Below are 26,996 nucleotides of genomic sequence, written 5' to 3'. Positions count from 1 at the left end.
TTATCTAATTTGTTTTCTGTTTTATTAAACTTTTACCTGAGAAATAGCTGTCATGATCTTCAGTTATACACTTATGTATTTTTTATGAATCAGTGATGTAATAGATATTAAAAATGTGCAATCAATTAACTATGTTTTTTTTTTTTTTTTTTTAAAGAATTAGGAATTATCGTTGATTCATTTATTATCGTAGGTTACAATTTTTGTGGATTGAGGTAAATGTGCATTTTGATGATATTTGATTTCTGGGTTTTGCCAATCTCTGCATATAAAACCTGTAGAAAATTTGTAATTGGTGGCTCATCTGTAATAACAAAATCCAGTGAATAATAATGAATCCATAGTAGTATGCATTTTTTTTTACTTCAGACCACCGCCTCAATATCGTATAGACTCTGACAAAGGATTTAACTTTTCAACACCTGACGAAGCTTTTGTATGTCAGAAAAAGAATCATTTCCAGGTCACAGCACACATGGCAATTGCTGGTGACCCTAGATATGTCCGAACTCCAGAAGGGGTCAAGAAAATTGATGCTTTTCATTTACATTTCTATGGTGTAAAGGTAAGTCAGAAAACAATTTTGCATTGATCAGGAAGTAAAATAATAATTTTTAAAGTTTTAGAAAACTTCAATTTTGTCTCTCTGAAGTTGCAAAGGTGAAATTTATTTATTCTGTACTGGCATCATCATATGTAAAGCAGGGGTGGATCCATTCATATATAAAAGGGGGGTCCATCAATATGTCCCCATTCAAATGCATTGATTGTCCAAAAAAAAGGGTTCCAACACCAAGAACCTCCTCTTGGATCTGCCACTATAGAGTTGACAATCATTAACGTTTATGATAAGATCAGTTTAAGTGAAATCACTAACGGAAAGTCAATATTATATGGTAGGCAACATTACCATTGGCAGTGTTTGGCACATCTAGTTTCATCTTATTTCATTGGAGATTAGTTGACCCTAAACTCAGTCATGGTACTTTGACTTTACTCAATGGTTTATATGTAGCATAGATAAAACATATCTCTGTGACATTTCATTAACAAAGAACTAGTTAAAGAACAAACAATTTTCTTGCAAAAAATGATGTTTCCAGGAATAGTTCACATGTACATTGTGTACTTAAAAACATTGTCACAAATTTATTTAGATTTCCATGTTGAATTTACCATTGAAAAGTTATTTTAATCAAGTTCAGAATATTAGTACCAGTCTTTTTGTTTAAATTTATATGTTGACTTTTGCAGTCAGAGTCACCATCACAAACAATCAAAATAGAACAGTCACAATCAGACAGAAGCAAAAAGCCTTTCCATCCTGTGAGGTAAGTTGATTATACAAAGAATGACATTTAAACCAATGAAAAACCTTTCCATATGTGGAGCAGGATCTTCTTACTCTTTCAGAGCACCTGAGATCACCCATAGTTTGTGGTATTCGTGTTGCCAGCCTTCAGTTTTCTATATTGTGTTTTGTGAACTATTGTTTGTCTGTTGGTATTTTTTCTCTCTCTGTTTTAGCCATGGCATTGTAAGTTTATTTATTTGTTTGAATGTCCATGTTGTATCGTATGACTCTCTCCCTGTCAGGTCAGGTTTCAAAACAAAGAGAATGGTTCATTGGCAGCATTTAGAGAAATATCAGGTGTTTAAAGTTGGTGAGGGTAGAATTTCAAGTAAATCTAGTTAAAGGTACTTGAAACAGGCTATTTCAAAATAGTAATATTTTTTTATCAATAATTTACATGTCTGTAAATAGCTTTTGATAGATTAACCAGTTGCAAGAAAATTGGTTCACTAAGGTGATTTATACTGTTATTCAAAAGTCCTGACAACCTTAGTGCAATATCTTATATCATCAGTATATGTTTATCTGTATAAACTACCAGTCTGTACATATATGTACCAACCACAAGTACAATTGATGGAAACTTGTTGTAGGTAATTGCAAAGGTGCATGACATATGTTATATAATGGTGAAAAGGAAAAGGAGGTGTTGTTTTTTTTTTCATGACAGAACATGTACTATATATACATAAAGTGTGTTAAGGAAATAAGGTTTATGTTTCCAAAATATCCTTTGCTTCACATTTGGCAATGACATATGTTAATAAGTGAAGCCCCCCCCCTTCCCTCTGCTCCTGTTGAAATATAGATAAATAATAAAACAATGGTATTTCAATGGTATTTCATCCCAACAATAATAACTATAAGAAAGAAAAAAAATATTTGAATTTTGAAATACCGTACATATATTAGTTACAAATGACAAATGTAAAAATGTATAAATGTACAAGTATTTCTTTTTTGAAGTGTGAAACATATGATAAACATAAATGTGTATTACAGAAGAAGTTTTTAGTTTTTCACTAGGACAGAAAACTTTGGATTATTATTACACATTGAAATTATAAGGAGGGGCCTCAGTTCCGGAGTGGTCTAAGTAGTCCCATTACTGTTTCACTAGCCAGCCAGCACTGAGGTTGTGAGTTCCAATACTGCACGGGGCAGGTGCCTTCAATTCTGATCGTAATTGGCTAGGATTTTCAGTTTCCTACCAAAATCAGTGGTTCTCAAGGGGCACTCTGTCTTCCTCCACCATTTAAAACTGACTGTCAAGAAATAGCTTAACAGTGTTGAAAGTGGTGTTGAACACTAATCAATCTATGAAATTCTGACAGCAGTTTATTATGACTATAATTATCTCTCCCCTCCTCCTCCAAATTCTGACATCAGTGTATTATGACTATAATTATCTCTCTCCTCCTCCACCTTTTGCAAAGGAATTTCTGTGGTGTATAGAAATTGGCTGACTGATCATGTCTGGTCCAGAATGGTTGAAAGCCTTGAAGGATATCAATGATACTTCAGGTATCATTTTTACCCACTATCTTCCCAGACAATGTAAAGAATAGTGTTTATTTGAATCTGAAAACATGGCTGAATAAAATATAAATATGTTAATCTTAAAGGTTCACTATTTCATATGGTCACTAAATATTACTGATAATTTTTGCTACTATTTCAGAGTGGATATTATACCAAATCAAACCAATAAAATGACTGTTGGTCGGCTACACTTTAGTGAGACAACTTCTAACAATATGAGAAAGAAAGGGCGACCTAATCCAGATCAGCGATACTTTATGTTAGTTGTGGCATTACATGCACACTGTGGTGACAATGATTATATGGTGGCAGCACAATCATCTGAGCGTTTGATTGTCAGGGTGAGTTTCAAGGTGATCAGAGATTTTAATGCTTAGTGTGGATGGATGTAGGTATTTAAGTACATTAGAATCATTCTACAATAGCAATTATCTTCATTCTATTGTGAATATTTTACTTTTTGCAGCAAGATTACATTGAATGAAAAAATATATAAAAAAATTTCATGATGCTTTTAGACAATAATCTCTCTGGTTGAGACTGCCTTGCCTGTATAATTTTTAAACCTAAGCGCTTTATCTTTAATTCAAGTCTGGCACATGTATGAAAGAGAGATAATGAGAGAAAAGTTAATATAATTTTTATCAATGAAATCTACAATTTACTACAGCTATATATAATTTCTTAAATAAACTACAGTGGATTCATTATTATTCGTTGGATTCCAATTTGTAGATTTAGTGGGTACAGGTGAACCATGAATTTAAATGTTCAACTGATCACAAATTTTATTAGGCTTGTATACAGACTTCGCCAAAACAATGAAATTAAATATCCACGAACATGTAAGTTTTCCTTAATCCCTGAAAATTGTTACTCACGAAAATAAATGAATCTTGATTATAATGAATTTACAGGATTTTATTTGTGATGATATATTTATTATGATATTATGATGATTTTTCAGGCCTCCAATCCCGGTCAGTTTGACAGTGACGTAGATGTGATGTGGCAGAAAGCTCAGACTCCAGATGGGGTATACCATGTGGGTAGGGTAGGAGTAAACACTGACCATCCAGAGGAGGCACTAACCGTCCATGGTAACATGAGATTGACTGGTCATTTACTCCAACCCTCAGATAAAAGGGTTAAAGATGATATTAAAGAGGTAAGATTATACATTATTACATTGGTTGCAATGAATTACATTGATTTCCCAGTTAGATAAAAACCGATAATTTCACATGTGAAATAAACTTGGTTATTTCACTCTCTGACGTCATACAACAATAGGCGTTGTCAAGACGTCGATAACGTCGGATCAAAACAAATTGTCAATGCGTAGGAAAAAGATATAGTTCCTTACATTTTCTACATTAATTTCATAAAAAAAAGCCATTTGCCAATGTAATAAAAAGAATAACTAATCGCCGTATTTGAATATCAAAAATAAGACAACTTGTGACCGAACGCCGCTATGGATTAAACTCGTGCTGCGCACTCGTTTAATCCATGCGTCGTTCGGTCACGCGTTGTCTTATTTTTGATATTCAAATACGGCGATTAGTTATACTATAATTATTCAAAAGAGGTTTACATTTTTAACCAGATTTTTAAGTAAAAATTGGTGTCCGTTCATTAACATTAAAACTCTTAATGAAATATTTTCATATTTAGATATGTTGTTTCCTGTAACTAAATGAAGGTCAAGTTAAATTTTTACAATTTTAGCTTTTCAGTTTGTTGAGTTTTAGACCCTTTTATTATTTGATTGAGTTATCTCCCTCTGATCAGAAGATAATAAGTTTATTTGGGTTTTGAAATATTACTGATTATAATTGTTTAAGAAAATTTCAATAAAAAAAGAAAAGGTAGTAAATTCAGTTGGAGTTGATTTAGGAAGTGTCATTTAACTGTGTGATAACTGGGTAACAGACAACCGTTGCAGAGATCCAGTTCATAAAGTCTGTAATGGTGTCATGTGAGGGGTGTTAACAGTTTTTGTAAGCATGCTAGTTCATGCCTTTCTGAACTTTTGTATAAGAGGCTTTTGGGTGTGATTCAGGCAGCCACATCATGGCCAATGAAGGATTACAAAAGAAAATGTATAATTCTAACATAGATTTGTCCAGAATTTCAAAACAAAGAGAGTAAAGATAAATTAAGTATTTGGAAAGGAAAAAACTGCAAAGCGACATAATATTCAATTGGTTTTTGTTTGTTTATAAAAGTAGATTTGGAAGGTTAAATTGACATCAGCATCCTCATGGTATTTTCTGTTTATGAAATTTTCTCTCTTTTGCAAGTTAATATATTTGTTGAAAATTGATTCTATATAAGGTTACTTAATGCCAAATCTATTAGGTATCATTTAATGTGAGAAGCCAACTCTGTAGTTACACATGTATTACTGTTCAATTAAAAAAAATATTGATTGGTTAAACTAATGTGAGTTATCTTTCTTTGTAGGTTAATTCAAAAGATCAACTGAAGAATGTTGCTCAACTGAATATATACAAATATAAATATAAAGAGGAATTCGCTGACACTGTCGGAATGCCTGAACATCAGCGCCATGATACTGGTGTATTGGCACAGGAAGTGCAAAATGTACTTCCTGATGCTGTCATGGAAACAGGGGATGTTGCACTAAATTCTGGGAAACAGGTTAATAACCTGTTAGTTGTAAATAAGGTGAGTTTGGCTTCAAAACAAAGAAATGCAAGAATGAAAGCAAAGACGTAGTTTGAATGGGCAGGAATCTTATCGTAAAAGGTATTTTTCAAATTTTGTCCTAGGAGTTTATGAAACTAAATAAAAAAGAAGATGTGGTATGATTACCAATGAGACCAAATGACTTGTTTAAAATCAAATTTGTCCAGAATTTGTTCTAACATATATAGTAAAGTTTATTATTCATCCACTCTTAGACTTGATTTTAAATATATTCATGTTATCTGACAGGCCTTCATTCTGTTCATCCATTGGTTAATTTGGTTAAGATAAAAACTCTCACGTCATATTTCTCAACCTCTGTTACAAGGACTAATTGGACCTAAATTTGGAGTTATACTAAGGATTTTATTTAAGGTCTTCCTTACAGCCACTTCATGTTTTTTGTCAATACATTGATATTGTAGACAGGGATCACCATTAGCAATATAAAAATGGTGCTCCTCAAACCTTGAATTATTTAGCACCACTTTATAAAAATCCTTTAAAAAAAGTTTTTATATTATATGAGACAAGTTTGGAAAAAAAATTCTTAAAATCAATAAGATTTCGATTGATTTTGAAAGACTATAATTTAATTTTAATGTTTTTGTCAGATATACATAGAGATATATATGTGAAGCAAGAAATCTTGTAGAACTTGTAACTCATTTATTTTTCTCTGTTATATATACAATACACAAAATTTAAAGGTATATCAATGGAAAACGAATAGCCAGTCAGTCACAACCATTTGACAACATGATTTGTCTTTAATGATAACTGGTACATGTACTACAACTGTATTACTTCGGTGCTAAAAATATGTGATAGTTAAGATAACAAAATGTTACTTTTTCGTAGAAATGTAATGTTATCATTTTAAAGGTGCAACAGGTCCCACTCTATTATAGAAACTGATCTGAAGAAGGTCACATGTATTATATTAATCTTATCATTAAGGAGGGTTAATCTGATAAATAATTGATAAATGAATTAATCACATATAAAATATTTACTTCCGTTACTACCTGTAACATTGTCCCATACACCAACAGTTACTGTAAGTGTACCTAGTTATTATTTAATTCATTTTTTGCATACATTTTGACCCTAATTTTAGTTTTGGTATCTCAGTCTTGATTTTGACCAACAATAGTCAAACACATTTCTTTTAACATTTATTCAGAAAGGAGTATCATAAGTGTAATGCATTTTATTGCATCAATCTTAAATGATGATTCAAATATGTTTTACACATATAGAATCTTTGAATTTCATACTGTAAAAAATTTTCACTTAATCATTATCTTTTTTTTTTTCAGGATCGTATTTTCATGGAGAATGTTGGTGCAGTTAAAGAATTGTGTAAATTAACAGACAATTTAGAAGTGAGAATAGATGAACTTGAAAAAATGAACAAAAAATTATCAAAATTAAAACGTTACGATAGTTTAAAATCAACAGTCAGTTCTAAGTCATCATGTAGTGTTAGCACTGTTAGGTGAGTCACAATTACAATCATATGTTTACATTATCTGTCAAAGTATTCATTTATAATTCACATTTATTTCGAACAGAAATGTTTCATCTCTAAATGGTGAACTGACACCTTTGAAAAACCTTTCAGTAGAATCACTGAAAGTTGATTTCTTGGTATCGCAGGTTGTCAAATAATGCAAATGGATGCAAAACTGAATTAATTAGAATTGACAACAATACTTCAAATGATCTGCAGTTTTATTAAGCATCTCTACATGTTTCCTCTGCCAGGTATTTGTCATCAGAAAAAACTGATATAAGAAATCATATATTTAAGTAATTGGGTACATCTAAAAGTGACGTTTGAATAGAACTATTTAATGTTGAAAAAAATTGTACATTAGAACAAAACCAAATGCACATAACAGTCAACTTGTTTTATAGTACTTGGCTGCTGATATATGCAGGTAGATAAAATATAACAGACATGAATGCCAACCTGTGTTTATCATATTATACCCCTATACACCTATTCCAGGAGTGGGGCTGCCTTGCAATCAACTTGTCTGTCTGTGCATGCAATAAATTTTTCATCAAATTTTGAACAGAATTACCTTAATTTTGGTCAGCAGTTTGACAGTGTTACTTGAAATATGAGTGTGATTTAAGGAATCTATCAGACGGCTTCTTCCTATTTACTGAGGATATGAATATGTTGAATGAAAAAAATATTTTTGTAATGCTTTTCTCAAACCTCATGACTTTGAATAGGCACATCAAATGTTGCGGGTTTACGCATGTTAGGGGGCACCCAACCCTCCCCTAACCAGGGACAGTGGTGTGACAGTACAACATAAGATCAAACTATAAAAATCAGTTAAAAAAGGCTTAACTCATCAGATGGTTACAAATCGAAATACATCTAATAAGATTATAGAATGTACATAGCTAGTTACTTGTTCATCCCAACAACAAATAGACACTAAGTATAGTTCTGAGAGTGATTTTAATAACCTAATGACTACAAAATCATGTATAACACTTCAAAAAGGCTTATATAAGATACTACACAGCTATGATAGTTTACCTGCAAAAGATATTTTAAAAGACAAGAAAAAACCAAATCAGTTTTATGCCTTACTACTGGTAATTACAATTGTAACATTGATTTTGATTGGATAACATCATTAATTGTACCCCCGCTTTGAAAAAAAGGGGGGTATACTGTTTTACCTCTGTCTGTCCTTCCGTCAGTCCGTTAGTCCATAAGTCCGTCAGTCCGTCCGTCCCATGAATATTTTTCGTCACATTTTTCTCAGGAACTACACTACCAGGATTTCTGAAATTTGGTTTCAGGCTTGATATAAGTCAGCTATACCGTGTGATGCGTTTTCAGATTCATCACTCAACAACTTTCTGTTTACCGAACACTTGCATATTTTTACACAATTAATATTATCCACTTGCGGCGGGGGTATCATCAGTGAGCAGTAGCTCGCAGTTTCACTTGTTTTCATAGCATCAATTCAAAATTAATGCTATGAAAAAGTATGTGATAGCACAGAAGACAAATGACAGATTTTAATTGTATGTTTTAACGTTGTTTATTTTATTTTGTTTGCAGTAGTACACCACCAAAGAAATCATCATCATCGTCACCAAGTCACAAATATCGTCATAGTTCATCGCACAATCATCAACATGGCAGCAGAAAGACGTCACCTCCTACAGACAATGGATGGTGCAGCAATCGCTTTATACAAATTATAATTATCACCTTAATACTCATCATGGCTTTCTGGTAAGTATCATTTACAATATATAATACAATATTTTCATAAAAAACCCTTTGGCCTGAGAGTATGTAATTTTTCATAGCTTCTCTGTACGTTAGTAAGTAAGTTTTAATTAAGTCGACATATATATGCATAACACAGATAAAACATGAGCTCTGCTGAATTTTCAACCTACAAGTAGGTAATTCTGGTAATTGGTAAAGTAAGAGCAATTACAGCCGATTGCATTGAGTGTGTAGGCAAAGGAAGTATCTTTTGTTAGCTTGCTTGTTAGCTGAACCGTGAAGTCATTTTTAGGATAGGTAAATTACCCTCCTTTCAGAGTAGACTAGTCCGACAGATAACCAATCTATCTTCTGTAGGACTAGTCTACTTCGAAAGAAGGGTAGTATATCTTACCAAATAGTGAATCCACGGTTCAGTTAGTAAGCAAGCTAACCAAATATATTACCTTTGCCTACACACTCAATGCAATCAGCTGTAAAAGAAGTTAAATGAAGCTTACAATTGCGGCAATTTGAATTGGGCAAAATAACAGTTTGATATTTTCTATGCACAACAAAATATTCAGAAAACAAGATATTTTTTCCCCAAATTGGACTGATTGCATGTTTGATTTTACTTCTTTTAGATGCTCTTAATTTACTAAGTACCAGAATGTGCTATCACTGAGTAAGTTATCTGCCCAAAAAAAATACTCAGACTCAGAAATCAACTGGTCAAAATACTGGATTTTGTGTTGCGCTTACAAATCTTGTACTCAGAATACTGAGTTAAGTTTCATGACCAAGAGCCCTGAATTTTTTTTTCATCTGTATAGATATGAATCGTTGATAATATGTCTTTTGATTTATTCACTTTCAGATTGAATTTATTAGATGTTAATATGACATTAAGTAATGTGTAAATTGTGGTATTTTTAAGTTTCTTTCATTGTTTTCTATATGAAACACCAGTCATTAAAACGCATGAACTTTCCATTTCAGTCTTGTAGCAAAAACTGTATTATATATATTTCCATTTCAGTCTTGTTGCAAAAACTGTATTATATATATTTACCTTTCAGTCTTGTAGCAAAAACTGTATTATATATATTTCCATTTCAGTCTTGTAGCAATAACTGTATTATATATATTGGAGAGACATAAAGATTCACAAGATACAACAAGTAGTTCACCTTCAGTCAATAATGCTAAGTCACAGTAAGTCTATAACACAGAATATATATGAACTGCTTCAGATAGAAATTAACATGTACATACAACTTTGATTGGTTAAAGGAGCATTCAACTATGAAATAAAAGATGCATTTTGGTCTGTTTTAATAGTTATCAAAGGTACCAGGATTATAATTTAGTACGCCAGACGCACGTTTCGTCTACATAACACTCATCAGTGACGCTCATATCAAAATAGTTATAAACCTAAACAAGTACAAAGTTGAAGAGCATTGTGGATCCAAAATTCCAAAAAGTTGTGCCAAATACGGCTAAGGTAATCTATGCCTGGGATAAGAAATCTTTAGTTTTTCGAAAAAATTCAAAGTTTTGTAAACAGGATTGTTTTAACCACTCAATTTTGAAACAGTTACAAACTTTTGATAGAGATTTTATTTCAAGACGAAATAGGATAATAGATATATTGATATTCACTTGCAATTAGGTCTATTTCTATCCGACGGACCCCATATGTAGAATTAAAGTAAAAGTAAGTATGTAGGGGGTGGGGGGGGGGGATTCTACATAAGGAAAATAATGCTTGTACCAAGTCAGGAATATGACTGTTGTTTTCCATTTGTTTGATATGTTTTGTCTTTTGATTTTGTCATTTGTGAAAGGACTTCATGTATTGAACTTTCCTTGGAATTTGGTACTTTTGTTATTTTACTATCACATTCATATCAACTTTGCTTTTATATAAACAGAATTTATTATTGATGATATTTATGGAATTGTACAATTACACAGAGCAGTCAAATATGGGATTCTGACAGACAAACGTTTTGAAACACTTCTTTAAAAAAAAATTCCAAAAATACACATATATAGCAAGCTATAAGACATACCATCAGTATATGTTTACAGTTAAAGGATACATTTAATTCATTTAAATAAATACTAAATTTTAAAACATCAATAACAGTTTTCTGTGGTTTTTCTGAGCTTCTCTGAAATACAAAATGGTCATTTTTTTTTTAGAAACAAACATTTTGCTATTCTATTTGTTTGTTTAGACACTTTGGTCATGTTTCTTTTCGGACTCAAGAAAAGGTTGATTTTTTAGGACACAATTGTTTTAACATTTAATCTGTTTTTTATAACTCAAAGACAACTATAACAAAAGTTTGTTAGATAGATATAAGAAGATGTGGTATGAGTGCCAATGAGACAACTCTCCATCCAAGTCACAATTTGTAAAAGTAAACCATTGTGGGTCAAAGTCCTGAATTTCTGATAATATATGAAGTTCTTTCTACACTACAACATCCCCGTACCTTTTGTATAATAATACATGTATTATCAAAGTGTATGATTGATTGGGTACCAGATTTTTGTCAAATTCCATATATCATTATAATTACAAAATTAAGGAATATGGCATTCTAGGTCTGTATTTATAAAGAGACCAATTTCATCTCTATTTCTGTTTCAGATTACATGCTGGAGGAAGAAATCATACACTATCTACGACAACGTTGTCACCTATCACACAACCTATACTGCATTCAACATCTATAAAAACTACCACCACAGCTAGTAAGTTAACATCTAAGGGGCCAGCTGAAGCCTGCCTCCGGGTGCAGAGATATGATATTTATTACACCATGAATAATAATGTATTAATAGTAAAATTAAAAAGAATTTATGAGATCTATTTGGAATTTGTGAGTCTTTTACAGAAATTGAGAGTTCTATTTGAAATTCTTTCAACTTCATTTTGAAATTAATGAGTTTTATTTGAACTTTCTGAAAATGGTTAAGGGGTGAAATAAGCGAAAATCAATTTTGCACCAGATGAAAATGAAAATGATTGTCCATTATATTTATATTTGCAGGGACTTCTGGGGGATTGCCTGTGATACCACACGAACCTGGTGAATGTTTCTGTTGTCCTCCACCTTATCGGGACGATGAAGGAGGTTGGCCTTATCCATTCACTCCACCAGTCGTCATTCAGCCACAAAATAACCAACCCCCTTATATAAGTAAGTACATTGTATCAGTAATTTGTCATTCCACAAATCGTCATTCAGCCACAAAATAACCAACCCCCCTATATTAGTAAGTATCAGTAATTTGTCAATAAATATAAGAAGATGTGGTATCAGTGCCAATGAGACAATTCTCCATCCAAGTCACAATTTGTAAAAGTAAACCATTATAGCCTAGGTCAAAGTACAGCTTTCAACATGGAACCTTGGCTCATAAGGAACAGCAAGCTATAAAGGACTATTGCCTTATTTCTATAAGTCACCTCATACACAATACCCATACAAATATTGAGTTTACTAAACATGTTGGAATATTATTTCCTGGTTCAATAATACTTTAAAATTTAATGATTCCTACCATGCCTATAGATAGATATAAGAAGATGTGGTATGAGTGCCAATGAAACAACTCTCCATCCAAGTCACAATTTGTAAAAGTAAACCAGTATAGGTCTAGGTACGGTCTTCAACACATAGCCTAGGCTCACACTGAACAGCAAGCTGGTCCGAGACTACAATTGTCGTCCCTTGATTTTCGTTGTTCACAAATATAGTCCCTAGTGTTGACAGTGGGTTACTTGCCATTAATTTTTATACCCCTTCCAAATTTATTTCTCCATGTTTAATGCCTCAAATTGCAAGTAGGGGGGTGAAATTACACTGTAAAAAAATTTGGGTCCAGAATTTTAAAGGAAAGTAGTGATTTGGTCCAGCTGAAAAAGGTTGAAAATTAGCACTTCGGAAGCTGTCAAAAGATTTCAAGACGCCCTAAACATAAAATTGTCCATATTTTGAGTTAGAGCCGATGAAGTTTTCTATAATTTTGATATAATTTGTCCCAAAAGTAGTACAACACACTGTAAAAGTTTCTTTGAGAAAGCGCAGGTGGGATTTTTTTTATTTTCATTTATGTTCTAAAAGAAATGCACTACGAAATAATTGTGTTCTCGGACCAGCTATAAAGGGCCACAAAAATTACTAGTGTAAAACCAACGGTCTAATCTATATGAAAAAGAGCATTGAATTATTTAGTAATTTGTTATGTTTCCCAGCTCCCTCATTAAGAAATAATACTATAAGATATTTTGGTCTTGAACATTATTATGATAAGTTGCACCATGCAAAGGAATTTTCAGATCTGCTAGTCAGTTTAATGATACATCCTACTTGTTGATACTATGAGTTTTTAATCCACTGAGTTATGGAATCATCCCTCAATAACTAGTGGTCTAATATTGATCCATTTGTTTTCTGAATGATCAATAAGAATTCTTTAAAAAATTGTGATAAAACATACGGACTTTGCAGCACTCTCATGGGTAGTCAAGGTTGTTAAATAGTTATCAAAGGTACTAGGATTATAATTTAATATGCCAGACAAGCGTTTCGTCTAAATAAGACTCATCAGTGACGCTCAGATCAAAATATTTATAAAGCCAAACAAGTAAAAAGTTGAAGAGCATTGAGATTCTAAAAATATGTGCCAAATACGGCTAAGGTAATCTGTGCCTTGGATAAAAAAATCCATTTTTTTTTTTTAAATTCAAATTTTTGTAAACAGGAAATTTATAAAAATGACCATATATTGATATTCATGTCAACACCGAAGTGCTACACACCCTAGTTATAGATGATAACATCATACTAATAAATATATTTGATTACAGTTGTTGATAATAACCATACAGAGATGAACAACTCAAAGGAGGAGACAAATGAACTTCCTGGGGAGGAAAAAACTACAGTATGTATTTCAGTTTTATTTGAGGGGGGGGGGGTGATTTTTTTAATTTTTTTTTATTAAATATGACCGTCAAAATTTGATGTTGTAGAAAGACTAACAGTACTTTGTTCAGAAGTATTATACTTAGATTAAGCAATAAATCACAAACCTTACATGGATTGAGCAATATGAAACATATTAAAATCCATGTTTTACTCAGTTACTCTATAAAAATAAACAGTCCTGGGCTCAACTTTTCAAAGTCTTTTGAAGTTTTCCCAGAATTTGTTTTACAAGGAACAAATTTGAATAATGGCAATCACTGAAACATGTTTATATGTTTTAATATATACAGATTATAAATTATATAAAATGATATAACGCTGTTGAAAAAAAATATACTGATAGTTTTGTTGTTGAGAATAATAGTTGATACAAAATTTATCTGATTTGATAACCTAGAAAATTGTGAATTTCAGACCAAGAAACCAGATGATAATAACATCATTGTAGTTATAAACAACTCTAATGGACCACAATACAGTAACGTTGGCAATGTAAATACTAACGAGATACAAAACACATTGATCAGGAACAGAAGGAAGAAGAGACATGAGGGTAAGGGCTGATGGCATTTATATTAATATTTATTTCTTTATTTTAGTGGATACCAATTTTAATGAATTGAGGGAAAAATGTAACTTTGTGGATATTTGATTTCATGGTTTTGTCATGGTCATGGTTGCATAGAAGCCTATAGAAACTTATTTTAGTTGAACTTTTGAATTTGTGGACTATTCCAACAAAATCCTTGAAAATTAATATACATTTGTACTACAGATTATTGATGGTTTTCAAATTAGATGGTATATTTCCGCTGCAATCTCAGCTGAAGCTGTGAAACATCCACTAAATTAGATGATATATTTCCGCTGCAATCTCAGCTGAAGCTGTTAAATATTCACTAGTTTCAAAAAGTATTGATAATTGCTAATTTCCAAAGTAACATAAATGACCAATACCCATGACATTGTTTTGTTCCTATTCTATGTTTTTTTCTCAGTCGAGTTTCATGATATGAAAAAGTATCACAAAAAAAGATCTTGGCAAAATTATTTAAAGTTATATTGCAAACAAAATTTACAATACTTGGCTATCCGAGTAAGCTGTGAAAGGCCCTGTTAAGGCAAAATATGACCAATGAATTCAAACTCCTTCATTAGAAATTACCTTTAGGAATTGATAATATGTTTCTTATTTATTTCAGTTGACCTTCATGCAGAGATAACTGTCAGTCTATTAAACAAAACCTTAGCAACAGTAGATGAGACGTATTGTGACACAGACATTGCTAATCCCTGTACAGCATACAATAAAACTTACATGGTTATATATAGTATGTTTTGGGACATAAGAACATCCTTTACTCTATCATTTGGGTAAGTTGATATAAAGAACCTAAAGTTTACATAGTTCAAAATGTTTGACCAGTAAAGTGTTCTATATAAAAAAGAAGATGTGGTATGATTGCCAAGGGGACAATTCTCTATAAGAGACCAAAATGTTTGACCAGTGAGATGTTCTATGGTCATTTAGTCTTGTTTAATTCCTTTTTATTTGTAAGATCATACTGGTTATCATTATCAGCAATTTATTACTACTGTAAATTACGAAATTATTGCATGCTTTTATTATTGCAATTTTGTCAAGTTAGACTAAATTGTGATTTTGATTTTTGCAATATTGAGGAAATTTCTGCTTTCATTTAAAAAAAATAATAAAAAAGCGAGTTTAAATTATTGCTTTTATAACCCAGTCACATTTTTAGAAATTTAAAAAAAAGATGCAATAAACAGTGGCGGATCCAGAACTTTTCATAAGGGGGGCCCGCTGACTGACCTAAGGGGGGCCCTCTCCAGTCATGCTTCAGTGATTCCCTATATAATCAACCAAATTTTTCCCACGAAAGGGGGGGGGGGGGCCCAAGGCCCCCCCCTGGATCTGCCTATGATAATTTCTGAATTTCCACAAGCTGATCTGAATATTCTGCTGCCTTAAACATTTTTTTTTCTTTCTATGTGTCAGTTATATCAATGGAGATGGGTTGTCCAAATTATTTATCTCAGGCCATTTCAGTCCATCAAACATCTTAGAATAGAAATGTTGATATAATAGTTTTTTGTATATATGAATTGAGTAGGAAGGAACTATTAATGGAGTATAATCTAATTAATTGATAGACAATAGAGGATTACCTCCCCAGTGTCACTGTGCCACAAATTGATGTATAAATAAGTGTTAAATGTAAAAAACAATTATTATTCTATATCTTTTATGGGAAAGAAATTGTATCAGCTAAAGATTAATGCAATCCCCATGTTAAATTATAATTGATATAAAACTATAAAAATCTTTAAATTGATGAAATATTTTCCACAGGATATTAAGCCACTAACACTCTATCAATCTCTGGCAGATAAATAAATCTTACTCCTATTCTTCATTTCCGAATGAAGTAGAAGTGGGTTTAATTCAGATTTTTGTTGAGGTTTCCACTTTAGTTGAAAAAGCGAGACATAGTGATCCTACATCCCGTCGTTGGCGGCAGCAGCAGCGTCCACAAATATTCACTCTGTTGTTAAAGTTTTTGAAATTTTGATAAGGCTCTTAAACTATCCTGGATTTCTACCAAACCTGTACAGAAGCTTGTTTATGATCATAAGATAGTATCCAGAAGTAAAATTTGTAAAAATAAAATTCCTGTTTTTCTGTATTTAACTTATAAAAGGACTTAGTTTATCTGCCAGGAAACAATACATTCACTCCGTGGTTAAAGTTTTTAAATTTTAATATTTTTCTTAAACAATCCTGGATATGTACCTTACTGGGACAAAAGCTTGTTTATGATAAAAATCTAGTATCTAAAAGGAAATTTTGTTAAAATTTTGTACCTGTTTATCTGTATTTTACTTATGAATGGATTTATTTTTTCTTCCAGTTAACATTACATACAGTCAGCAATTAGTTTCTAAAACATTTATTAGATTCATAAACTATCCTGGATTTTTTTTTTTAACAAACTTGGACAGAAGCTTCTTGTAATCAAAAGATATTAAAGAGAGGAATATTTATTGATTTTTTTTCCTCATTTTTGTTGGGCCTGCGATTAACAGCAAAAGCAGGTGAGACACTGGGTTCAGCGGAACCCTTACAATTTTTTTTTATATCTGTGCAAACATTTATGTTGTTAATTTTTTTTTTTTGTGTTTGTGCAAACATTTATGTTGGGAAAAAAACAAATACATTTATTTTGTTATTTTTTTTTTTCAGAGTATCATCCGATGTTAATGTGACTTTGTGTCATACCAAAACACGTCAAAATTGTGACAGAAATCTGAATTATAACGATCTGCATTATATACAACCTCATCAGGTACGTCAAAATTGTGACAGAAATCCTAATTATAACGATCTGCATTATATACAACCTCATCAGGTACGTCAAAATTGTGACAGAAATCCTAATTATAACGATCTGCATTATATACAACCTCATCAGGTACGTCAAAATTGTGACAGAAATCTGAATTATAATGATCTGCATTATATACAACCTCATCAGGTACGTCAAAATTGTGACAGAAATCCTAATTATAACGATCTGCATTATATACAACCTCATCAGGTACGTCAAAATTGTGACAGAAATCTGAATTATAACGATCTGCATTATATACAACCTCATCAGGTACGTCAAAATTGTGACAGAAATCTGAATTATAACGATCTGCATTATATACAACCTCATCAGGTACGTCAAAATTGTGACAGAAATCTGAATTATAACGATCTGCATTATATACAACCTCATCAGGTACGTCAAAATTGTGACAGAAATCTGAATTATAACGATCTGCATTATATACAACCTCATCAGGTATGTCAAAATTGTGATAGAAATCTGAATAAAAACGATCTGCATTATATACAACCTCATCAGGTACGTCAAAATTGTGACAGAAATCTGAATTATAACGATCTGCATTATATACAACCTCATCAGGTAAGTCTTGTTTTATGTTGTGCTATCTTACAAATATTCTCTATTGTAAACAAATCTGTGATAAATTAAAAAAAAAGAAAGATTTTGAATATGAAACTGATCTGAATGTTATATTTATAAAGCTAAGTCAGTTATAATAACAACAAAATTTATGTCAAAATCTTTAGCAATTAGTTGCTAATTAGCTGGCATTAAATATTGAGTCATCATAGGGTATATGTGAATATTGCCGCCTGATTTGTATATTGCACAAGCTTCCCAAAAGAGAACACTGTATTGTATTTAAAAAAAAGATAGCAAAATTACCAGTAGTGTTACTGTCATGAATTTAGTTTACCTGGTGACGGGAATTGGAGACAGGTTAACAGATATTCACTAATTTGAAACTACATATGTACTCCTTCAATATGATATATTAATAAACTCTAACTATTCTTCACATTCTGTATCAAATATGTTGTTGCGAAACAATAACATGATTTAATTGATTAAATAATGTAAATTTTTGAGGACATTCAAACTTTGTTCTTTTATAATAATGTTGTTTTTTTTAAATTTCAGTGGAGTGTACCTGTAACACAATTCTTCGCCAGTGATTATATATTTAGAATTGCTGAAAAGGTATGTTATTATTATAAATTATCAAGTTTTCTACACATTGATATCATAAAAAACCTGATTATCTAGTTATCATTCTATTACTAGTCTTTTTTTCCCTCCGTTAGATAGTTTGAAGCTTGATGAAAGCAAGCTTGGTAACATCTCTCAAATTGTGATGTTGCTGATAACTTCTCTCACATTGTGACGTCACTGATAATACCTTCTATTGTCTGAAAACGTGATATGAGAACTATGTGCAGGGTGATAAAGGCGTAGGGAAGGATGATGAAAAATACATTATCGTGCTGGGGTCTTCTATAGCTACTTATTGGTTTTGTTCATTGTTGAATGCCTAAAAGGAAATATAGTTGCTTTAATTCACTTGAAATTACCACATCTCTTTATTTTAATACGACCGCAAAATATTGGTATCGCAGCGGCGTCGTCATCCGCGGCGTCTGAAGACAGATGGTTTCCGGATAATAACTGATAATACCTTTTAGTATAAGTTAATAGAAATCAATAAAATTTTAACACAATGTTTATAACCACAAAAGGAAGCTTGGGATTGATTTTGGGGGTTATGGTCCCTAAGGTTTAGGAATTAGGGCCCAAAACAAGCATTTATTTAGTGTCAGGACAAAAAGTTGTGTATAAGTGTTTCAATTTTTCTGAAATTGTACCACAATGTTTAATACCATAAGTAGAAGGTTGGGATATATTTTATGGGTTATTGGGCAAACAGTCTAGGAATAAAGGGTGAAAAAGGGGTCAAAAACAAGCATTTTTGTAGTTTCAAGACAATAAATTGTCCATAATGGTTGTTGAATCACTTAAAACCAATGCTTTATGAAATCTTCTTTGAAAATAGGAGTTATCTTTCTTTGTCCAGAATAGTAGTTGAATCAACTTAAATAAATGATATATACACTATACAATGCAATATTCACTTTTTCTCAATTCATATTTCAGAAATTAAAAAGAAAATTTCTTTAAAATATTTTTTGTTGTTGAGAGGATTAATATTCACAGCATAGTGAATTGCTCAAAAGCAAAAACAAATTTAAGTTCATTAGACCACATTCATTCTGTGTCAGAAACCTATGCTATGTCAACTATTTAATCACAATTCAAATTCAAAGCTCTAACCACTTGAATGTAGTGTCCATACTTGCCCCAACCGCTCAGGATTTGACCTCTGCGGTCGTATAAAGCTGCGCCCTGCGGAGCACCTGGTTATATGTTTGAAAGGGGCATATTATAGCATACCTTAGCCCTTCCATCACTATTTCAACACTTTGTACAATAATTGAGATTTATTTAAAATAAACATGTGAAATTTAACACAACATAGGATTGACAGAAGCTTTCTTTAAAAAGTTGTTGGTTAAGAGTAAGGTTCCTTTTGATTTGGAGAATTGTATGATATTTTACTACAGTGTTATGAGACTAACCATTAGATTTAAGGAGATTTTTAGAAGGTCCTGTATGCTTGTATCAAATAACTACAAAATTCAAACTTTTGTTGGTTTGGGAATGGTGAAAGTTACACTATTTTAATATGCAAAAAAGGGATGTATCATACCCTCTTGGCACAGCTGTTTATTATAGAGATTAAAATGATTGTTTTTGCCAGACATAACTGGAAATTCACAACACAGTTGGTGCTAAGTAAAATGCTCATTATAGTAGTTACATAGCTGTTAATAATAAATAACAAACAGCCGTTCTTTTTGGTTAATGATTTTCACATATGGGTTAAGGGAGACAACTGAGTAATATTTCTCATCAACTTTTTATTTTTTTTACAGGGAACTGCAAATGTATGTTCATTACCCACAGAAAGACTTGGACAGTTTCATGAACACCATATAAGGTTTGTTCGAGAGTGTAATAAAGATTCTTGTCCTAGCAAGAAATGAGATTGTTCTAAGAGACTAAGAACACAGATGCTGGATGATAATGTCTACACGAGAACATAGAAGCTAGACGATAATATCAGCACAATGATGTACTAAGCGGAAAATGGTGACAGATTGAAGATAATATCAAATTTGTGTGAATTAAATATTGACTTTATAGACTTTTACTACTTGTTCATAGAATTTCTTTATTATTTTAAATGCAATACTGTGGATTCATTTATTTTTCGTGGATGAAGGTTAACTTAGCTTGCATGTTCGTGGACATTTTTAATTTCGTGGTTTCACCGAAGTTTCTATACAAGCCTTTAGAAAATTTGTCATTTGTTGAACATTTGATTTTGTGGTTCACCTTTAGCCACGAAATGCACGAAAATTGATATCCAACGAATAATAATGAATCCACAGTATGTGATGTTTATTTTTTTTTTTTTTTGCTTTATAATCTTAGCTTTTGGATTATGTTGCCTTAAGTTGGAAGATTTGAATTTAATACAAAATTATTTTGTTAAGAGTTTTAAGAAATACATTTACTATTTATAGTGGTAAACAGCATAATGATTTTTTTGACAAGAGTTTCAATACTTTGTTATTTTATACCCCCCTCCCCCCAAAAAAAAATGCATTTCAATCTTCATCTATTCAGACCTGCCAACTTTTGAAAATCTCCATGGGGGATTTAGCGCGCGACCAGATTTTAAAGGGTTACAATTTTAGCGACTTTTCTGTGTGCTTGTTTTTTACTCCTATAATAGTCTAAGTTCTTTTCTTTTTTCTTTTGGTATACTAATGATGAGCTTGTAGGCCTTGATTTCTTTTATTTGCATGACTCTTGTACTATTAAATTATAAAATTGACAAAATAACTGAAGAATAGAGAAAATGGCATTAAAAATAAAGGATTCAAAGTAGAGACCCCCATCCTTTTTTCACCCTCCAAAAACCTTCTTATCTATGAACCTTGACTCAACAGACCTAAAACTACATGTCCTAAAGTTAGAAGGATGATTGAAGACAGATTTTGATTTAGTCTTACTTATGGTCTTATCGGTATCAATGAGAAAATGGATAAAATTTGAGTTCTCTTTCTTTGTATTCAGAGGTGCTCTTACCGGCGGAGGCTTATACAGTAACACAGTAAAAGTGAATACAAAATGGCATCGATTTTAAATCAACCAAGGATTTGTAGTATACAAATCCTTGAATCAACAGACACACGACGTCTGGTTTCAAAAATTAAACGGATTTCAAGATAAACGATGTTTTCTTGAGAGTTCATTACAGTTCTCATCTTTCAATTAATTATGATTTTGTTGTGGAACTATGGCAAATGTTGCAAATTGTGCTTGTATGGTAAATTGATTAAAATTGAAAGGCTGTTTGACCAAATTTGTGTAATTTTGAGGACTGTTACGACCAATTAGGTAATCTGATTACATACAACCACTAATTATGACACCTGTTGTGACTGTTGATTAGCGTAGGGTCGTTAACTTGTCATAATATGTCCCCAGGTAAAATTATAGATTTTTTTTAAATTGATCAGAAAAACTTCAAAATCGGTAAACAATAATTTTTTCGGGTATATTTGTTGAAAATCGGGATTTTGACTTTTTTTACGATCCCGATATCGGGATTCGGGTTGAGGGATAAAAATCGGGATGATACCGCAAAAATCGGGATAGTTGGCAGGTCTGTCTATTTGTGAAATTATTTATTATTGTATGGATTGACATTGGTTAAGATCAGCTGTATATTATTGTTATGAATGAATCATGGTATTTATATTGTGCTTTATTACCTGTTTGAAAACAGATTTATGTGTCAATTTTAGTGAACGGAAGATTGACGTTTATTTTGTCTGTCTATGATCAGGAGCATTCAGTTCCATTTTTTTTAGCTTTAAAAAAGAACAGTTAAGTAGGAAATGCAGAGGAACATTGATATTCCGCTTCATTGCATTAAGTTGAATTCGTAAAGAAATATAGATTGAACATTAGTTTTACATGGAGAAAGGGACGAAATATTTTATGATCAAGTAGTATTGTATGTCCAATAAAAACACTTCCATAGTATTGGCAATCCAAAAGGTACAGCTTAGATGTTGCTGAATCGCTACTACAATACTGATGTTGTTTATAAATTAACAAAATTGTGCAAAATATCCATTACTATAAGAGTCAAAGTTGATGAACAGTAAAGCTGACACTAAAATCCCATTGCAATTGTTTATCTATCAAAAAGTATTCATCTTCCTTGCTGTACAAAAATTATATCTTCATTTAGAGCCATTTGTGTATCGGTCCAACATTTTAAACAGGGTACAAACTAACTTTATAAAGTAACATTCTTTTTTTCTCTTACTTATAAGTAAAGTAGTATATTTTGGGGTACTGTTAACATCATATTTTTATTATTGTTTTCTTCTATTTAATAATCAACCATAATAAAATCATATCCATTCATGTTAATATTTGCAAAAGAATACACCATCATTTGATTGGATAAAAATGTCATAAACAATGGGTATCCAACCAATGGAGCAACATCATTCTCTTGAAATTACCCATAATCCTCTAGTTTCTGAACTGAATGATTTAACTCCTGATCATATGGGATATTCCAATGGAATTAGAGCTACTTGTTGCATAAATTTGTCTAATCAATTTGTGTTTTTATTTATGAGTTATTCTCATACAATTGTTATACAGTTATATCAGTCTAAGACTGGTAATTTGTTTATGATGTGTGGTTGTTTATGAATTTTTTATGCAATACTTTATTTTATTGTAATTTTGTATTACATCAAGTGCTATATATCAAGTTGTATATATAAATTGTTCTCATCAGTTTTTTGTCGAGCCTGCAACTTTTGTTGCAGAAAGCTCGACATTGGGATAGTGATCCGGCGGCCGCTACGGCGGCTACGGCAGCGGCGTTAGCTAACTTCTTAAAAGGTTTATATTTTAGAAGGTGAAAGACCTGGATGCTTCATACTTTGTATATAGATGCCTCATGTTACGAACTTTCCGTCAGTCACATGTCCAATGTCCTTGACCTCATTTTCATGGTTCAGTGACCACTTGAAAAAAAAGTTCAGAATTTTTGTAATGTTGAATTCTCTCTTATTATAAGTAATAGGATAACTATATTTGGTATGTGCGTACCTTGCAAGGTCCTCATGCCCGTCAGACAGTTTTCACTTGACCTCGACCTCATTTCATGGATCAGTGAACAAGGTTAAGTTTTGGTGGTCAAGTCCATATCTCAGATACTATAAGCAATAGGGCTAGTATATTTGGTGTATGGAAGTACTGGAAGGTGTACATGTCCAACTGGCAGGTGTCATCTGACCTTGACCTCATTTTCATGGTTCAGTGGTTATAGTTAAGTTTTTGTGTTTTGGTCTGTTTTTCTCATACATTATGCAATAGGTCTACTATATTTGTTGTATGGAATGATTGTAAGGTGTACATGTCTAGCGGACAGATGTCATCTGACCTTGACCTCATTTTCATGGTTCAGTGGTCAAAGTTAAGTTTTTAAGTTTTGGTCTTTTTATCTAATATTATATGCCAAACATTGCCAAAGGTCAACTATATTTGGTGTATGGATATATATTATGATCTATATGTCAGTCTCGCAGGTTTTATTTGACCACAACCTCAATTGCAGGGTTCATTGCACAGTGTTAAGTTTTTGTGTTTGGTCTATTTTTCTTAAACTATAAGTAGTAGGTCAACTATATTTGTTGTATGGAAGCTTTGTTAGCTGTACATGTCTGCCTGGCATGGTTCATCTGACCTTGACCTCATTTTCATGGTTCATTGGTCTTTGTTTAGCTATGTTGGTTAATGTTAAGTTTATGTGACAGTTGTTATTAAGCTTTATACTTAGGACTATCAACATAATATCAATGATTAGTAAAGAAGGCGAGACATTTCAGTGTGTGCACTCTTGTGTAAACATTTCATGATTCTGCGAAAATTTTATTGAGTCTGCTCATTGTCATTTAGATGTTAACGCCGCATCAGCTTTAAATGGCTGAACATAAGAAATGACAATATGATATATGATGGCTATGTTTATAATGGCTTGGTCACTTTGATAAATCACCCTATTAGCTTACAAGGCAGTTTTAGCTTTTGAAGACTTTATTTCAGATTTTATTATCACTATGTAGTTTATGCATTGCTTTATTTGTTTGTTCATCCATTTTTATTCAGTATTTTTATTGTAAATAGCTTTTATCACTTTGTATTTATTTTTTCATGTTAATAATTTTCGGAGCGTAAAATATAAATATTACTCAGCACAATGTGAGATTTTAGTTTTCCTGAATATTTCATAATACCATTTTTTCTATGTATTGACACAACTGAGATTGGTTAAATAATTGATATTAAATCTTTGTTAACACAAGAAATAATCAAAGGTTGTGTATTGAAGATCTGACAGATTTGTCATTACTCCAGAAAATTGAGATTCTTATGCCTAGATATTATGAAGACATTGTAAGATTTGTTTTATACTCCAAGAAACTAAGTTTTGACAGTATACATGGATGTCTTTTTGACAATTTATTTTGAAAAGTGAATAAAAAATGATTTTGCTTCAGTCATGAAATAAATGCACTAATCAAGCTTGTATTGGCTTAAAAGTTCTGTTTTTTCTTCAAAATAAGAGGGGGATAGGACCTTTATCGTGACTCCGGGATCAGGTTTTTTTAAGATCAGGATTTCGGGATTGACCCTTTTGGGATTGACCCTTTCGGGATCCTGGAATTCTTCTTTCGAAATTTCAGGATGTCAGGATTTAAATTTATTTAAATTCTGGACCTTGAGATTTCATGTTTTTAAGACCAGGATTTCGGGAACTCCTACCCCCTCCCCCTCAAATAACAAACAAAAATCTTCAATGTTTACTGAATGCTTTTGAATCGAGAAGTCACAAAGTTGCTCTTTTTATTTTGATTGATGAAATTACTCTTAAAAAGGTGAGATTAAAACAGAGATATTTTATAAGATTTTAACATTATATGAACTATGCAAAGATATTAAAAAATGAACAGTTAAAAAAAATATGTCTTTACAATACTCTAGAATAGCTTTGTTCTATATGAATACTCTGTTTGGAAAAATGGCCAAAGCAAAAAAAAAAACATTGACACAATATTTATGCAAATTGTGGAATAATTACAAAGATATATAGTTGAATTCATTTATAAATATTCATAAGTTGTCATAATTACAAATTGCATAATCATTTTGCATTGTATATACTCTGCATAAGCCAAAGAGATTGCAACGTATGAGAATATAGTCATACATATTCATTGGTTTTGTATTTGTTTTAAACATTTTTGTTATTGAATACTTGAACATTTTTATATTGAATTAGATAAAAGTATCTATTGGCAACTTTTATTTACTAGTTTTTTTAATGATATTTTGTTACAGTTTTTTACAATTAAGAATCAATGAAAAAGTTGTAAAAACAAAATTTTACAATTTTTATAAAGTGAAATGAAGTTTTGCTAAAAGAGGATGAACATAAAAATTAGATTAAAAAAATTAAGGGTAAATAAAATGAAAAATAAAAATAATCAATTTTTGTTTAAAAAAATAAAATAGGCAGGACTTTGATTTTGTATTTCATGAATGATTCTTGTAAAACATTCCTGTGATTTTAACACACCAACATTCCAAAAAGAGAATATGTTTATGATTTTTTTTTGCCATATGCATATTTCGTATAATTTATTTTGAACAATTGTATATTTTTGTAAACATTTTGTGTATAAAATCATTCCATACATATTCATTCCATAAGTGTGTTGCTTAGCACTGCATTCTCTTCACCTATAATCATAGTACATAAAAATGTTTTCATTTTGTAAAAAAAATCAAAATACAAATTTAGAATCAAAATATACTTCATGGAAATATTTCAGAATAGTAGAATGTAATGAGGTCATTGATCAGAAAGTTGGAAGTAATAAATAATAATATTGATATAAATGTTTTTCAGGTTTAGGCTTTGTAAAAATAAATTGCTGTCAACTTGTGTTTTAAATCAAATAAGATGCTTGAGCTAGTTGTGTGCCTACTTCTAATGTAAACTTGTTAAAACTTTGTCATTGATATTAAATTTTATTGTCATATTTATAGTTTGTTTTTATAGCCCTTAACATTACATAGAAAAACTTAAGACTTAGCAACAATGAAAGGAGGTGTTAGTATATGAGGGTCGTAATGGGGGTACCTTTATGAAGCATAATGGAAAAAATCACGTTAATTTTTTTCCAAAAATGGCGGTAACGGTAATTATTTGAGACCTCTGATGAATCCCACGATAAAATATTAATCAATTTGACCCTAACGGTAGTAGAAGATGACTGTTTGAAGCCGGACGTTAAAGGGCATTGCTACTCTTGTATATGCCAATGAGGCAGCAACCCAATGACACAAATAATCAAAAGACATCAAGATTCTATTTCACGTGCTTGATTGGTTTATAGATTGTTGCTTTACATCCAGTGGCAAATAGTTCAGGCATGTTCAGGACAAGAGCATATTAAAAATTAATACAA

The 26,996-nt window shown here is 31.5% G+C and overlaps 1 protein-coding gene across 11 annotated transcripts in view; it reads left to right on the top strand.

Moving 5' to 3' along the window:
• LOC143082934 (myelin regulatory factor-like) overlaps positions 1–20,427 on the top strand; it is a 91,722-nt gene extending 71,295 nt beyond the window's left edge. For 10 of the 11 annotated variants that reach the window (XM_076258971.1, XM_076258966.1, XM_076258965.1 and 7 more), the window contains 16 exons: positions 370–565; positions 1,255–1,331; positions 3,036–3,249; positions 3,864–4,064; positions 5,366–5,590; positions 6,934–7,112; positions 8,715–8,891; positions 9,993–10,088; positions 11,539–11,642; positions 11,942–12,091; positions 13,765–13,841; positions 14,300–14,438; positions 15,088–15,259; positions 17,151–17,253; positions 18,445–18,504; positions 20,295–20,427. In XM_076258971.1, coding sequence (XP_076115086.1) covers positions 370–565; positions 1,255–1,331; positions 3,036–3,249; positions 3,864–4,064; positions 5,366–5,590; positions 6,934–7,112; positions 8,715–8,891; positions 9,993–10,088; positions 11,539–11,642; positions 11,942–12,091; positions 13,765–13,841; positions 14,300–14,438; positions 15,088–15,259; positions 17,151–17,253; positions 18,445–18,504; positions 20,295–20,405 — 2,281 coding nt within the window. In that variant the 3' untranslated portion in view covers positions 20,406–20,427. The remainder of the gene's footprint in view (positions 1–369; positions 566–1,254; positions 1,332–3,035; positions 3,250–3,863; positions 4,065–5,365; positions 5,591–6,933; positions 7,113–8,714; positions 8,892–9,992; positions 10,089–11,538; positions 11,643–11,941; positions 12,092–13,764; positions 13,842–14,299; positions 14,439–15,087; positions 15,260–17,150; positions 17,254–18,444; positions 18,505–20,294) is intronic. The other variant, XM_076258967.1, reaches the window with a different exon arrangement.
• The last annotated feature ends 6,569 nt before the right edge of the window (positions 20,428–26,996 follow it).

Source organism: Mytilus galloprovincialis, chromosome 7, assembly GCF_965363235.1.
Source record: "Mytilus galloprovincialis chromosome 7, xbMytGall1.hap1.1, whole genome shotgun sequence".
Lineage (NCBI taxonomy): Eukaryota > Metazoa > Mollusca > Bivalvia > Mytilida > Mytilidae > Mytilus > Mytilus galloprovincialis.
Note: the sequence above shows the minus strand (reverse complement) of the source record. Positions and strands in the feature narration are given on the sequence as shown.